Source organism: Notechis scutatus, chromosome 3 (assembly GCF_049901735.1).
Source record: "Notechis scutatus isolate UNSWTSFEM ecotype Mainland chromosome 3, rNotScu1.2, whole genome shotgun sequence".
Taxonomy (NCBI): Eukaryota; Metazoa; Chordata; class Lepidosauria; order Squamata; family Elapidae; genus Notechis; species Notechis scutatus.
In genome coordinates, this window is record NC_142011.1 from 194,205,232 (window position 1) to 194,222,456 (window position 17,225).

Here is a 17,225-nt window from a genome sequence, read left to right on the forward strand (position 1 = left end):
TCAGTGGAACAACTTGCCTCCAACAGTTGTGGGATTTAAAGAAAAGATTGGAAAACCATTTGTCTGAAATGGTATAGGGTTTCCTGCCTGAGCAATGAGTTGGCCTAGAAGAGCTTTCAACTCTGTTATTCTGTATCTGCTGCTGGCATTTCCACCATGGAGACTGTGTTGCATGACCATTTCTCACCACCATTGCAGCATCCCCATGAGGTCATGTAAACAAAATTTGGATGCTTGGCAACTGGCATGCATTTATAACAGTTGCAGTGTCCCCAGGTCATGTTGATTCCTAAGGTGCACTGCAAAACAAAATTTTAAAACAATTATTCCTGGTTTGTTAAAAATATTATTATTTTGCAACATAATCCCTAGGATTCCAAGACAATCCTTTTAGCTTTGGTAAGAACCTTGCTTCCTAGGCCTTTTCCCTGAAGTTCTGATCTTTTGCTTACACATTTCCAGGTTCGTTGATGCTATATGTAAACCATGGGAAGAATGGACATCCATCAATCAAAGGCCCCAAGCTGGTTCCTCTTGGGTTTCATAGCTGTGTCTCTTCAACTGAGTGATCCTGTCTTAAGTCAAGGTAAATATGGCAATTATTTTGTGAGGAGACTCTGGGGTATAAAAAAGGATTCCCATTTTCTTTTTTTAGAAACTTTGAAAGCTTATTTAGAATCATTTAGATGTTAAATCTAAACCTTTTCCCTTCAATCTTTCCCAATATCAGGGTTCCCCCCCACCCCCAATGAGTCCTATCTTCTCATTTGGTGTCCAAATTCTTTGAGCTTCAGCTCAAAAACCCTTGGAGGCTTTGTTAGTTTGATGAGGGAACAGAGATGGGTGGAAGAGAAAGATAACTCATATGCAACCCATCTCATGCAGTAAACTTACATTTTGCTTCTTTTTTTGAGCCTAAGGCAAACCAATACAATTTGTATCATGCCGTTGCCTCAAAGAAAATTCAAGTCCCTGTTTGTTTTGGCTCTGGAAAAGAGAGCAGAAGTAGATTTGTACAAAAGAATATGGGGTGCTGCCTTTGATGTGACGAGTCATCGATCCTGCAGATTTGGATAAAGGTCTTGTGCAGACGTGCTGATCTTTGGCAAATTGTAGAAAGATGCATCAGGCGTATTGTGCAAATCTCAAAATACTTTGTATGCAGCCCTTGAGTGATAGCCATAATTGAGCCTGCAGTTATGGTTGCAACTCCTAACGGTTGTAAAATGAACCATGTGACCGAACCTGATTTTATGACCCTTTTTTTGTGGTGCTTGTTATGTGAACGGGATAGCTTAAAGTGAACGCTTGTAGTTGTTAAGCAAACACTGCGGTCATCAAGGAAACCCATTGCTTGCTATATGGATCAGATTTTGCTAGAAGCTGGAAGTAAATGCTGCTTTGTGGCAATAATGTTGTGAATTGTGCTCATGTGACTGTGGGGTACTGCAAATGACCATAAATACAGTCATATGATCAGTGTGTGTGTGTGTGTGTGTGTGTGTGTGTGTGCTGAACATTGGAACTTTGAAACCAGGTCATAAGTGACCAGTCATAAGCTGAGTGTCCTGACCCAGCTCCCCAAACACAACAAACCCTTTGAAGTTAACTCAATGATTCTTTTATTAGGAGTACCAACAGCCCTGGCAAAAAATTTCTCTCTCAATGCAAGCTATGATATCTGTCCGGCAGGGAGATGAATAGTTGTCTGCCACATCTATTCATCTCCCCCCCGCCTGCCTTTTATCCCCAGAGCTAGGGTGGCGCTTTGCTAGCAGCGGTGGCTCTTTTTTCCCAAGGATCGGCCCATAGATTTCCACTGCTCTCCTCTCCTCTGCCTTCTGCGTATCCATGTGTCAGACACTGGGCCCGGCTGTTCCTCCTCTTCCTCATCAGCCACCCTAGACCTGGGGGCTGTTGACACTCCTTCTGGGGGCTGATGGATGGCCCAGGCTCCACCTCTCTCTCTCTCTCTCTCTCTCTCTGCCAGCTCCATTCCCTCTTCCCCCTCAGAGCTCTCAGGTTGCCTTAATGCTGACCCTGACTCTCACACTGCCTCCTCGTCTGTTTTGGTTGCTGGAGGGGCCAGTGGCCAACAGGCCACAACACCAAGAACTATTGGTATATGCAAACTCAGCATTATATGTGCAGGTATACAGATGGGCAGGGAATACAGCATGGAGTCTATGCCTCTATACTTTTGAGGATTCCTTAACAGGAAACCATGAGAGTTAGATGAATTTATGATCGTTTTATTGATCATAAGTTGTCTTCTGTTTCTCAGAACAAAAGATCAATCATCCCAGATCTGGTACTCTTCAGATGCGTAGGATAAATATCTCCACTTATCCCAGCCAGCCTAGCATAGTTAGAGTTGCTGACAATGATCAAACTCTAATGCAACTTATCTGGAGGGCAAGACAGATTAGCTTTGCTCTGTCCTAAGTGACATTCTGCTTTTAGGCTAGGGAATATCTAACAACTTTAATTGCTTGAAATTTCAGGCATTCCAGCCAAATAGCTCCTTTCATACTATTAATTTAATACATGCCCGGCATCATCATTTTCTTTTGAAAACCATGATATGTCCTGAAGCCTTGTGAAATATAGAATATACTTACTTCATGCCCTAGGCATGACTGAAAGTATGGCTATAAATCATCTCTACTGTCCTCTTCATAAGAAACCTAAAAAAATTAAATATTTACTTTATATAACTCCTGCCCACATATCTAACAAAGAAATTATACGAACAAAGCATATGGCTCAGCTTGCTTTGAGTCTGTAAGTTTTCTGTTCCTTTGTCATTATATACATTTTTGCAGGGATGCATAAAATATCATTTATCATAATATATCATTAGAAGTTTGGATCCTATGACACTTTTGATATTCGTTATCCTTTGCTTTGTCTAAAAATATATGATGAATTGGGATGCCTGTAGGTTCTGCATTTTTTAATAAAATATGATAAGCCATGTTAATATTAACAGTGTTTCTTTTTTAAAAAAATATTCCCTTTCAGTGGCTCCACCATCAAGATTAAGGTATACTGTTATTGGTCCTGACAGTATTCAGATTTCGTGGAAAGCCCCTAAAGGGAGGTTTGAAGGATATAAACTTCTCATCACTCCTAGTTCAGGTAAGGAGAATTGGGAAATGAATTTTTCCACCTGAATACCAAAGTTCACACCTGGCCTAAGTGCATACTTCAAGGAGGGAACAAAACAGCACATTACCCCATTGTGTTACACCCATAGAAACTGGGTATATGTCAGAGAAGGAGTGGTGGAATCTGGGGGCTGAGTTAAAAGAGGGATCTGTCTAGAATCCCTGCCAAGCCACAAGGGGACTGAGCCAACTTTCCTTTAATTCTGTTGACCCTTATCTAACCCCAAGCAAATGTTAACTGTTAGCTGAGAAGGTTCTTGTGCACAACATTGTCTTCTTTTAATGACCCCATAATTCCTTGTGGGGTAGAGTCTGAGCAACTGAGTGGAGCTGAGTGTTTACTGTCCGGATGCCCTTTCTGTCGCCAATATGAAGTTACGTCCAGCAGATATATTCTCAACGTGCCCAGAGAGAGAAGTATCTGCCGCTACCTAGGATCGAACTCACAGCCTCCTGATTGTGAGGCGAGAGCTCCATCTCTAGGTCAACACACCACTCATTCTCGTGCATACCATGATTAGCAATAAATCAGTTTAATTAGACCTTCGTGTGTGGGTCCTGTTTTTTCCGCATCTGATAATATATTGGGTATTGAAGCTAAATGCAAGTTGGATTGTACCCAACATGTGGCGTGAGAGTAACAGGATAGTCTGTAGAATAAGTCTTTGGGGTTTCCCAGAGTTCCTTAGAAACTGACAAGGTCTCATTATTTTTGTGTGAACAAGGCTTTTTGTCTGTCCAATTTTCCTCAGATCCAATGATTTGGCTGAAGCATCTTAAGGTAGTCTTCAAGTTATGACTGACCTGAAAAAGGGAACCTATCGCCCAGATCTGAAGTTTCAACAGTTGAGCCCCTTCCCCTATGGTTACATGACTGCACTTTGGGTGCTTAGCAACAAGGCTGCATTCATTCATTCATTCATTCATTTTGTCAAGCATGTATGAGAAATAAATATAAGTATGAACATAACATATGAACATATAAGTATAAACAGGTATAAGTATAATAAATGAGTAAGAATAAATGGGAACAGTAGAACAGGGACGGTAGGCACGCTGGTGCACTTATGCACGCCCCCTTACAGATCTCTTAGGAATGGAGTGAGGTCCACGGTAGATAGTTTAAGGTTAAAGTTTTGGGAGTTTGAGGATGTATCCACAAAGTCAGGTAGTGAGTTCCAGGCATTGACCACTCTGTTGCTGAAGTTGTATTTTCTACAATCGAGTTTGGAGTGGTTTACTTTGAGTTGGTATCTATTGTTTGCCCGTGTGTTAATTGTGGTTGAAGTTGAAGTAGTCATTGACAGGTAGGACATTGTAGCAGACAATTTGTTTACTAAACTTAGATCAGACCATAGGTGGCGCAGTTCTAGGTTGTCCAGGTCCAAAATTTCAAACCTGGTAGCATAAGCTATTGCAAGCAGAGGAGTGGAGTACTCTTCTTGTGAAATAACTCTGGACTCGCTCAATTGTATTAATGTCTGTTATACAGTGTGGATTCCAGGCAGATGAGCTGTATTTGAGAATTGGTCTGGCAAAGGTTTTGTATGCCCTGGTTTGCAGTACAGTATTACCGGAGAAGAAGCTTCACAAAATTAGGTTAACTGCAAAGTTGCAAAGTTAACTACAAGTTATGGCCTTCTTTATGGCCATTTGCAATGCCCAACAGTCATGTGACTGTGTTTTACAACAGTTTTGCTGAAAACCAACCGTTACACCTGATTTTTAGAAAAACCACGCCATCGCAAACAATGGGTTTGCATAACAACCATCACATTTGCTTAGTGACTGCCATGTTCGCTTAATGATCACTGCAAAAAAAAAAAAAGTCATAAAATTGGGTTGGTAACTTGACGGACCTATTTTGCAACTTGAAAACTTATGACAGGCTCCATTATGGTCGTAACTTGAAGACTAGCCGTAACAGTTCACCAAGAAGAACTGATCAGATTTTATAATAACTTTTTCTTATCAAAGCGGATCATCTGCAGAATATGACTTGAATGGGTCATCTGCAGAATATGACTTGAATGTCATAAGTATGACTTGAATGTCTGTGATGACCCAGGGTGGGATACAAAACAAACACAGTCACAGAAAACAGGTGAAGCCCCTTTTATTCCTTCACTTTGCTTCCAAGCTCCGAATATCCTTGACGGAAGCCAAAAAACTCCCACACAAACAGTTACAAGAAGAAGGGAAAAAGCAACACAAACCAGGCAAGATAAGGGCTGGAGGACATCCACAGATAACACACACTGGGAAGGACGCCAAACTCAGAGAGGAACCATAAACTAGAGATATTTCCATGCTTTGTTTCCAGTGTTCGCCTGTAAGCATGTCCATCCTCTTATTCAGTTGTCACAGCTGCAGCCCATGAAGAGGATCAAGGCCCTCTCCTCCCAAGTAGACCACGTCTCTCCCTTATCCTCTCCTCCCTGCATGTCCTAGGATGGATAGGGGATGGGCCTGGGTCCTCTGACTGCTCAGCTGGCCTCTGCCCTTCCCCAGCCTCCTCCACCACCTCTGGAGCCACACTTCCACTCCCGGTTGGCTGTTCCTCCTCTCCCTCAGAGTCAGTCTCCACCAGGGGCATGACAATGTCTTCCTTAGCTATTTTTAAAACATTTTCAAGGCTTCCAAAGCTAAGCAGGGGACAGGCCTAATTGGTAGTTGGGTGGGAGGTCACTAGAAAACCCCAGGTTTAGGTTAGACTAGAAAGTTGGAAAAGTCCCTGAAGAAGGCAAATGCAAATAATTTCTCTGTTGTTTCTAAGAAAGGTGTCCAGGTGTGTTCCTGTTATCTCCAGAGTTGAACTCAATGCAAAGAAAAACTTATCTGTACCTGTGAGATCCTTGGTGCTCTTGTAGCTTGTTTGTTTTCTTGCAGACTTTTCATTACCCAACTAGGTAACATTATTAGTGCTGCAAGGGAATGCTCTTCCCCACTCCTTTCTGGCATTGATGATGTTACCTGGTTGGGTAATAAAACATCTGCAATAAAACAACCCAGCTCAGAAGAGCACCAAGGATCCTACCGTTTAGCCCTGAGCTTCTCTCCTCTTGTTATCTAAAGGTAAAGGTTCCCCTCACACATATGTGCTAGTCGTTTCTGGCTCTAGGGGGCAATGCTCATCTCCATTACAAAACCGAAGAGCCAGTGCTGTCTAAAGACGTCTCCATGGTCATGTGGCCGGCATGACTAAATGCCAAAGGCGCACGGAACGCTGTTACCTTCCCGTCAAAGTGGTCCCTATTCTTCTACTTGCATTTTTACATGCTTTCGAACTGCTAGTTTGGCAGAAGCTGGGGCAAATAACAGGAGCTCACTCCCTTACGTGGCGCTAGGGATTCGAACCACTGAACTGCCAACCTTTCTGATCGACAAGCTCAGCATCTTAGCTCAGCCACGGAGCCACCAAGCCACTGTGTCCTTTATCTATATCTTTATCATTTTTGTGTTGCTTGAGTTAGTTCTCAAGAGAAAAAGAACCAACTAATGTGCCATTCGCAGTTCGTATTTATGTGATATGTGCGTGTGTGGTGGAAATGATGTGTCTGCTGTCCTAACTTGCTCCCATGCCAGCCAAGCATACAATGTTCAAGTAGATTAGAGAAGGATTTTCTGAGCTTTAGGACTGTGTGTTTCTGGGGTACAGCCATCGGAGCCCCACCAAAACAAACAGGTAGTCCTTGACTTATGACTACAACTGTTGCTAACTTGTTAGGCAAATTTTGCCCCCATTTTACAACCTTTCTTGCCACAGTTGTTAAGTGAATCACTGCAGTGGTTAAGTTAGTAACACAGTTGTTAAGTGAATCTGGCTTCCCCATTGAGTTTGCTTGTTAGAAGATTGCAAAATGTTAATTGCATGACCCTGAACACTGCAATTGTCATAAACATGAACCAGTTGCCAAGTGTCTGAATTTTGATCAACTGACCATGGGGATGCTGCAACAGTCATAAGTCACTTTTCCGGTGCCGTTTTCACTTTGAACAGTCACTCAATGAACTGACGTATGTTGAGAACTACTTGTATTGCTGAACTGCTCTTCAGAAGGTGACAGGAGAAAGTTATGAAAAGCATGGGTAATGTAATTGTTATAATAAACACCTCTAATTATTCTTCTAGCTAGTTTACCAGTACATTGCCCAATTTCTGAGAAATAGCACCCAAAACATAGAATAGAATTTTACAGAAAATGGAAAATGTAATGATATGACTAGAAACTGAATATGAAAGATAAATATATAATTATGGTCATGTTTGTATGGAAATGTAAAAACCTGAAACCACATTGTTCACCAAAAAAGATGTTTGTAAAAGATAAAAAAGATTTTTACCCCCCAAAAAAGAATAGAATAGAATGGAGCGGAGTGGAGTGGGGTGGAATGGAATGGAATGGAATAGAATAGAATAGAATAGAATAGAATAGAATTCTTTATTGGCCTAGTGTGATTGGACACACAAGGAATTTGTCTTTGATGCATAAGCTCTCAGTGTACATAAGAAAAAACAAAATACATTCATTAAGAATCATAAGATACAACACTTAGTAATAGTCATAGGTTACTATAAGCAATCATCAATGAAACATCAATGAGAGACAACACAGTGCAGAAAGAAACTTTTTTTAATCCTCTCCCTGTCTTTTTATTGGCAATGAAGAATTTACTTTCCCATCAGCACAGGGTTGAGCTATGAAATTCTTGGTGCTCTCTGAACTTTCTTGCAGACATTTTCACTACCCGACTAGGTAATATCATCAGTGTTTGGGGAAGGAAATGCACAGAACTTTCATGGAACAAGAAGCGTATTTCCCCATCAGGTGTATCATTGAATAAACCCTGTTTATAGGAAACAAATGGTGTGTGGGGTGGAGCTTTTCTTAACTGAAAAGCCTTTAAAAATTTTTCAGCAGCCTAAAACTGATCTACTAGGTAATCCTCATCTCACCTGTGAAGATGATCTATCTAATCCATTTTAAATTCAGCTCTGTTCTGTGGTGTCTGTTTTTCTTCAGTGACCAAAATTGTCTCTTTCTGATGTAATGATTAAAAGATGTTCGATTATTAATGAGATTTTGGTTTCTGTGAGCTCGGGGGGACGAATAAAGCAGATGGAAGCAATAAAACAGTTATAACAGAAAAGCTGGAACAGATTATAAAATAACAACCAAAAGAAACAGTTTTGAAAATATACTGTACAATAAAAGTCTGCACAACCCTATCATTACCCATTTTAAAATGACATTCAACTTTTTAATAGGTTCCAGTGCATCCCAAATGGAATTCATTGAGGATCTTTTTCTCAAACTTTTAAATGTTTAAAAGCTGCTTTCTCTAGATATAGAATGGTTTCCTGCACATTTTAGAAACTTCTGCAAGTTTTGAAAAAAAAAAAATATCCTGCATGGATTTTGTAGCAGATGCCTAGCAAACCTTCCAGTTGTGGCTTATTCAGCAAATCATAGTTAAGAAAATACGCCCTTCGTACATTCACAGTTTTTATTGTAGTGCCTTACATTGTTGGTGCATGGTATTAAAATATGTTTTATTATTCTTAGATTGTTTTGGTGTTTTTATATTGTCTTAATTGCATGCAAACTGCCCAGAATCATGAATTTGAGATGGGAGACTAGATCAATTGATATAATAAATAAAAATATATATATTGTTCTGGGATTACAGGATGAAGTGCTGCTTACAAAATAAACAAATTCTTCTAAATGCAAACGGAAGGATCATGTTTGAACTCACCTCTAAGATATTTTGTTTTTAGTGTGTTATGTTTCTACATGATGTTACTAATTTGTTGGGGAGTGGTCCCAAAATCAGATATATTACTCTACCCTTTGCAGAATAGCTATTTTACTTTCCTTTCTTGTTCCTTTCCTTTCCTTTCCTTTCTTTTCCTTTCACTTCCTTCCTTCCTTCCTTCCTTCCTTCCTTCCTTCCTTCCTCTCCTCTCCTCTCCTCTCCTCTTCTCATTTTATTTGCTTCTCATCTCATGTCAAGCGACTCTGAGTGGCCAATGCCCTAATAGACGGTATCTCTTGGTTAGCCTGACTGCACTTGGAAGCTAAGCAGGATTAAGCCTGGTTAATATTTGTATGAAAGACCACTTGGGACTCCAGAGTACAGACTACACTGGGAAATTTTTTTAAAAAAAAACAGCCTGGAAGAACGAAATCTCAACCTGTTTCCTGGGTTGTTACAAAGGAAGCTAGATACAGTAGATGCGTCAGTAAAGTCACCAGAAATTGAACTTGGCTTGAAGACACCTTACTTTAGTGGCCTTATAGGCAGAAATCCCAATGCTCAGGCATGCTTGCATAGTTGCCTGCAAGGATAAATGATTAAGGGGAGGTAATTCCCCATGTAGAAACATGACTGAAAGCTAGATCATGTCAGGGTATGCCAAAGGAGTGACTTCTTGCAATGATTGTATTTCATTAGACGCCCACTTAAATATCCTAGCCAAGTCCTTTCAAGACCTCCCTTAGGGATTTAAGGAGGAAGGATAAGAAAGAAGTCCAAGAAAGCTTCCTCAGGGAGGGCTGCAGAATTGGACTAGAAATGAGGGAATAATTAGAATTTGGCAACTTCGTGGCTTTATCTTGCACATGTACACAAACCAATAGATTATACGTGATACTGTAATAATTAAATGGAAAGTACAATGCTGATCGTGTTTCCCTTTTGCAGGAGGGAAGACGAATGAGCTGATGCTTCAGAACAATGCGAACAAGGCAATTATTCAAGGTCTTATCCCCGATCAGAGTTACATCGTTCAGCTAGTGGCCTTTGCTCAAGACCAGGAGAGCAAAGCAGCGCAAGGCCAGTTCCGAAGTATGTCCTTTCTTTCCGTCTGTCTGCTTCACAAGACTGGGCTTATATGGGTAGGAGGGCCATATCTCCCAGTTTGGCCTGGGACAAGTTCTACTTGATGCCTGTTGTCCTACCATCCCATCCATTTGAACATGTTTCCTGGACCCATAGGCAGGGGTGGGCTGCTGGGGATTTGCAGGGAGGGCCCCTAGCTAACATTCTGCATAGTTCAGAGAACCCTCAAATCCAACTCCTGGCTGGCCCCTCCACCCCTCCCATCCCCTCTCCTCCCCTCCCAGGAGTCCCCCACGCAGCCCGGATGCAGGTACGTGCAGGGCGTGCCCGGAGTCTCAGGAAGGGTGAAAACAGGCCTCCCGGAAGTTCAGGAAGGCTGGAAACGGACCCATTTCTGGCTTCCAGAGAGCCTCCAGAGCCCAGGGAGGCCATTTGGATGTAGGTAAGTGCAGGGCGTGCCCGGAGGCTCAGAGAGAGTGAAAAACAGGCCTCCCGGAAGTTTAGGAAGGCTGGAAACGGACCCATTTCTGGCCTCCAGAGCCCGGGGAGGCCATTTGGATGTAGGTAAGTGCAGGGCGTGCCCGGAGGCTCAGGGCGGGTGAAAAATGGGCCTCCCGGAAGTTCAGGAAGTCTGGAAATGGGCCAGTTTCTGTCTTCCGGAGAGCCTCTGGAGCCCGGGGAGGCCGTTTTCACCCTTCCGGAGGCTCAAGGAAAGCTTGCGGAGCCCAGGGAAGGCAAAAACGCTCCCCCACCCGCCATGGTGCAGGAGGCTGACTAGGCCACACCCACCATGGACACACCCACTCAGCAAGCAGGCAGAGAACCCGTTGCTAAAAATTTTAAAGCCCACCCCTGGCCAGATCTCCGAGTTGGCCTGGGACAAGTTCCACTTTATGCCTGTCGTCCTACCGTCCCATCCATTTTAACATGTTTCCTGGCATAGGGCATAAAAAAAAAAACCTTCATCTGTGCTTCCAGTGCCAGGAATGTATATATTTTAGAGTCCTGATCCCTTCTGTTCCCCCTCAGTTTTCAATAGATTTGTATCTGAAACCTGCCTGGAAGAATAATAATAAATTTGACAAGTAGAAAAGGGTCAGAGAAGAGTTCAGTATTATTCTTAATAATAATATTGGTCGTGAAGCAATGCTAACGTTGGTATTCTTACAGGCAGTCTTCATCCTTTTCTAATCTCTGTGCATGCACACAATGAGCTCCTCATGGAACCCATTTCCTGCTAGGCCTCCCTTGTAAGGCCTCAGGCAATGTCCATCTTCTTCCCTGACTCATTTAACAATCATGCTTAGCAATGGAAACTGATTTTAATTCTGGTGGTAAGTTACAGACAACAGATAATCAGAGTTGGAAGGGACCTTGTAGGTTATTTAGTCCAACCCCCCACCTAAGCGGGAGACCATACACCATTCCTGACAAAGGGCAGTCCAATCTCTTCTTGAAAGTCTCAAGTGATGGCTCCCACAACTTCTGAGGGCAAGCTGTTCCACTGGTTGATCGTTCTCACTGTCAGAAAGTTTCTCCTTATTTCCAGGTTAAGTCTCTCCTTGTTCAGTTTCCATCCATTATTCCTTGCCTGGCCTACCGGCACTTTAGAAAATAGCTTGACCCCTTCCTCTCTGTGGCAGCCCCTCAAATATTGAAAGACTGCTATCATGTCTCCCCTGGTCCTTCTCTTTACTAGACTAGCCAAGCCCAGTTCCTGTAACCGTTTGTATGTTTTAGTCTCCAGTCTCCTAATCATTCTGGTTGCTCTTTGACGACTACTTGCATAAGCATGGCCATCATGAGATGCCAATTTGATTTTTAGAGATGGAGAGTCATTATTCTGTTTTGTTTTTTTTTAAACTAATTGCACTTCTTGTTTTGCAGTTAAAGATCTAGAGAAAAAGAAGGACACTTCGGGCAAACCCAAACCGAAAGATGTGGGCAAACTAAAGCCTGCTGTGCCAACAGAAGATACAGAACTGATGCCTCTTCCAAAACCAGAAGGTGAGAGTTTATTAAAAGAGGTGTAGGGATAACTTATTTGTGCCGTTTTGGCCTTTAATCACTTCTTTATTGTGATAGTCTTGGATTTGTCTTTTTCTATTTCCATTCCTTTTCATGAAAGTGAATTTGCTTTTAGAAAGCCTTTCAGAGATTGGAATTTCATAACATCTCGGATGGACTTTAGTGTTGGCACTAAATTGGCACTAGGTTAATAATGTCTGTAAAGATTCTCAGTCGTCCAGGTCATGGTACTCCCAAAGATGCCTTTTCAAGAGGCAATTAGACTTTCTTGTTTTTTCTTTTGAAGATGTTTCGCTTCTCATCGAAGAAGCTTCTTCAGCTCTGACAGGATAGTGGGGAATGGAAGGATTTATATTTTGCAAACAGCCGGTCATTTGCATCCTTTTAGTGGGTCACTGAAGCACTTGGAGGTAATATCTGTGTCCTCAGGGTCACCTGAATAGTGCAAATGGTTCCTGTAGTCTGCAATTTTTTTCTCTGGAAATCCATTCCTACTCCCACACCATTCAAAGGGTATTCATCCCAAACTGTATAGCTGAAAGTCTGTAGAGATTCTCAGTCATCCAGGTCATGGTTGTCTGAAAAAGCACCTTTGGGACATTAGATGAATGGAATTCAAGGGGAGCTGGAGCTGGAATGTTTTTGGACATGTAACAATTCTAGGCTTGAATCCTCTCTTGACTCCTCCACCCTTAGACTCTGCCTGCTCTTCTCATACAGAACCTGAACTTACAGAATCTCCAGCCAGCACGGTCAATCCTTGTGGGAAGTGAAGGGCACTATGTTGGAGATAGTTGGGTTAGGATTGTGATTGTCCTTCATACTGGGATATGCACATAAGTGTACTTGAGGAAATGCTTCCTGAATTCTTTATCCATGAATCTCGTGCAAGAAGGCACCTGTATTCTGAGGATGGGAATGATGTCACTATTAGAGGAACAAGCTAGAATAAAATCTGTTTATATTGAATGATGCTTTGTACTTAAATAGCCCGCGAGAAACCTCCCTGTGCTATTTTAGAATTGATCTTCCCCCTCCCCATTTAATAGCCTATCATTCCAAAGCAATTACATTCTCATCAGTAAACTTTTATGACATGCAGAACAAGTACAAGCAAGCTTCATTCTCTCACCGTTTTCTGTCTGAAAGCCTCCTTCACTTCAGTAAAAGGGGGCTCACCTGCTTCCTAAGGTTTCAGGTAACCCAAATTTTCCATTTTTGCAACTGGCAGTGATCATTTCCAGTCATTTCGAGACAGAAAGAGATGGATATTGTAATGTAGTGACTTACAATTGTTGGAAGAAAATATCCATCTGGTTCAGTTCCAAGCTGGGAGAAAGACACTGGAAACATGGGAGCTGATTGGAAAGATGGTTTAATAATTGTTGGAAGAATTATCCTTCTGGGTTCAGCTCCAAGTGGGGAAAAAGACATTGGAAACATGGAGGCTGTTTGGAAAGATGGTTTAATGGTGGACAGGATCACATGCCCTGGATGAAGAAAGAAGGAAAAGGGCTGAGATGCTGAGAGATCCTTAGTTTTGTAATCTCTGTTGGGCCTCACCGTAGTGTTTCCTGTTCCTGTGTAAGAAATGTATCCCATTGGCTGTCAGACTCCCAGGGTCTTAACTAACTTTGTAGGCTTTGTCTGGACCACATGGCTTCACCTGAGTTCCAGGCTTGGTTGAGCATTGCTGGATGATGATGTAATGAAAGGGCTTTAGGCAATTCCTATAGCTCTACCTGGTGATCTTTGTGATGTAAAATATTCTGGCCCAGGCCTTAACGGCCCACCCATTAACAAAGGTGGGGGTGAGCTTCTGCTTCTGAGTTTCTACTCTTTTTGGGGGAAATATTCTGCCTTTTTAATATTTCCAAGGACATTTCATTTTTCTAGGAGAGGGGTGGGTGCTAACTTCCTCCATAATGAAGCAGAAGCCGCAGCATTTATGGTTCTGGTGAAGCTGTTCAATTGGTTTGATGAGTACCTAGATTTTTATAAGTTTCAGAGAGGCTACTGGGGGGAGGGGATTGTACAATGTCTGAAATGCCCTTAAGAGATTGTGCAGTGTAGTGAGCTCTGGGTCTTCTGCTCAATGGTAGTGGGTTACAGTGGTGGGATCATTTTTTTTTACTACTGGTTCTGTGGGCGTGGCTTGGTGGGCATGGCAGGGGAAGGATACTGCAAAATCCCCATTCCCTCCCCACCCCATTAACCTGCTTTTCAGCTCCGTTCTCCTGTGCAGGGCAACAAAAGAAGAACCAGCCGATCAGCTGGGATTCGGGAGGCAGAGAATAGATAGGGTGAGGCCAGTCAGAGGTGGTATTTGCTGGTTCTCCAAACTACTCAAAATTTCCACTACCAGTTCTCCAGAACTGGTCAGAACCTGCTGAACACCACCTCTGATGCGTTAATCCTATTATGTCCTGAAGGATCATGTCCTGCTCTTAGTCCCATTCCCCTGAAACCGAAGGTGTCAGCCTCCAAGAACTTTTCCTGACATCTTTCACTGCTTGATTCTTGCCAGTTGCAGGGGAAATGGGGAGAGGGATAATTTGGTCTTGAGGGGGAAGGGTCTTTTGTGTTGTTGATAAGATGGCCTGGTCTTTCTTAATGAGCACAAAATTTCTGCTATGGGGGGAGGCTATTAAGAAAGACTGAATCTGCTTCCTGCCTCTAAAAGAAACATGTTTCTCCATTTCTCATTTAGGGAAATATAATATTCTGCCTTTTTAAAATATTCCTCAAATTCTTCGGGGGGGTGGGGCTTCCCTCACAATGTAGGATGCTTACATAATCATAAAATAAGTCCAATTACAAAAATATAATTTAGCCTGGTGGAGGTGTGTGTATGTATATGTATATGTACATGTAGATGTGTGTGTGTGTGTGTGCGTGTATTAAAAGCTCCCTCTGTAAATTAATTTTTCTCCTTAATGACATAAATGAAGGGAAAGGGAACAAAATGCATCTCTCTTTTTAAACATTTATCTAAACTGAGTACTTAATTTTGGTTGCCAACTTAGAACTAACAGCTAAATCCCTGAGTTCAGTTCACTATTGTGTTTAAGCGCATGGTAATACTTGTCTCACAAGAATGTTGTCAGGCTTAATTAATTTCTCTGAACATCATGAAGTCCCTTGAGCTGTCAGACTACAGGGAGTGAGACTAAGTATTGAGGTTCCCTCACCTTTGTTCTTGAAAAGAAATCAGATCAGCAGCAATGAAAAAGGTTAATGTAAATAGTGTAATATGTCTCCTTTATAAACACCAAGAGATGCAGCTTGGTTTTTTTCTCGGAAGGTCAGTGATGCGATACATTCTGAGACGCTTAAAGCCAAAATAATCTGACATAGTTTTGACATTACCTGCTTACCATCCCCTGACAGGAATTTGAATCGGGGCAGGGGGAGAGAAGGGTATATAAGATCAACTAACTAGTTTATTCTTGCACTGAGCAGGATTTATCTTCCCTAGGTTCCTCAGAAACAAAGATTGTCAAACAAAGATGTACCACAAAATATTATTCTTGAATTTAGGGGAATGATAAGTAAAACTAGGGAAATAAGAAAATTCAAGATTAATACTAGTGGTGAAAAAAATATTCAAGGTTTGATTGAACCTATTCCATCTTGAATGCAATTTTCACACAATCACACATACAATCTCCATTCATCCATCCATCCATCCATCCATCCATCCATCCATCCATCCATCCATCCATCCATCCGGAGTCCTTGATGCTCTCTGAGCTTGGTTGTTTGTTTGCAGACATTTCATTACCCAATTAGATAATATTACCAATGCCAGTACCTGTGATACCAAATGCCAGTACATTTTATCTGTGACTCCTATAAAAATAAAAACAACAGGGAGAGAGCATTGTTTTAAATTTTTATTTTGACTTTTTGAGTCATTCCCATAGAATAAGAATAGAATAGAACAGAACAGAACAGAACAGAACAAAATAGAATAGAATAGAATAGAACAGAACAGAACAGAACAGAACAGAACAGAATAAGAATAAGAATAAGAATAAGAATAAGAATAGAATAGAATTCTCTATTGGCCAAGTGTGATTGGACACACAAGGAATTTGTCTTGGTGCAAATACTCTCAGTATACATAAAAGAAAAGATACATTCGTCAAGAATCAGAAGGTACAACACTTAATAATAGTGATAGGGTACAAATAAGCATTCAAATCATACTATGAAACAATTAATTTTAAATTGTAAGGATACAAGCAACAAAGTTACAGTCATACAGTCACAAGTGGCAGGGGATGGGCGATAAGGAGTGATGAGGAGATTAATAGTAAAAGTAGTGCAGACTTAGTAAATAGTTGAACAGTGTTGAGGGAATTATTTGTTTAGCAGAGTGAGGCGTTCGGGAAAAAACTGTCCTTGTGTCTAGTTGTTCTGGTTTGCAGTGCTCTATAGCATCGTTTTGAGGGAAGGAGTTGAAACAGTTTATGTCTGGGATGTGAGGGGTCTGTAAATATTTTCACAGCTCTCTTTGTGAATGTCTGTTACTGGGATGTCAGATAACTTTTCCTTAATTCAATTGTTATTATTATTATTTTTAATAAAGAGCCTTTCTATGCAAGTGGATGACAGCAGCTCTGGAATGCTTCGCTAATCTTTAATTTGCACACCTTAAGTCCGGATTAAGGTGTCTTAGGTGTGGATTTCTTGTTATCTGAAGAACCACCTAGTTTTCTCTTCTCAGATCATAAGAAATCCACCCCGAAGACACATTAATCCAGACTTAAGGTGTGCAAATTAAAGATTAGAGGTTCCCCCTGCCCCAGTAATGAAATCAAAAGCTCTAGAAGCTTCAACTTTCCCGGGGGGTATTAGGTGAGGTCCAGTGACTTCATGCTTTCCCTCCTTTCCCTTAATTTTCTCTACCGATTTGCAAATCCTGTCTTCCTTTTTCCCCTCCAGGAGCTGATGTGCCATGTTGTCAGGTAGCAAGTGCCAAATTGATCTTAATTGTCTTCTCCACCCATCAGTCAAGACAAAAGCAATGCAAGACATCACTCAGGGTCTTAATAATTATAAAGACAGATTGCCCCCCCAAAGCTATTGCATTTTAAAAACTCAGAGAGGCATTTGTACAGAAACAACATTTTCTTAAATACACACGTATACACACACACACACACACACACACAC

At 41.6% G+C, this 17,225-nt stretch overlaps 1 protein-coding gene across 2 annotated transcripts in view; it reads left to right on the top strand.

The window, feature by feature from the left end:
• The first annotated feature begins 462 nt into the window (after positions 1–462).
• Positions 463–17,225, top strand: part of COL14A1 (collagen type XIV alpha 1 chain) — a 137,441-nt gene continuing 120,678 nt past the window's right edge. For both annotated transcript variants that reach the window (XM_087962145.1, XM_087962144.1), the window contains exons 1-4: positions 463–586; positions 3,025–3,141; positions 9,879–10,022; positions 11,904–12,023. In XM_087962145.1, the coding sequence (XP_087818271.1) occupies positions 487–586; positions 3,025–3,141; positions 9,879–10,022; positions 11,904–12,023 (481 nt within the window). In that variant the 5' untranslated portion in view covers positions 463–486. The remainder of the gene's footprint in view (positions 587–3,024; positions 3,142–9,878; positions 10,023–11,903; positions 12,024–17,225) is intronic.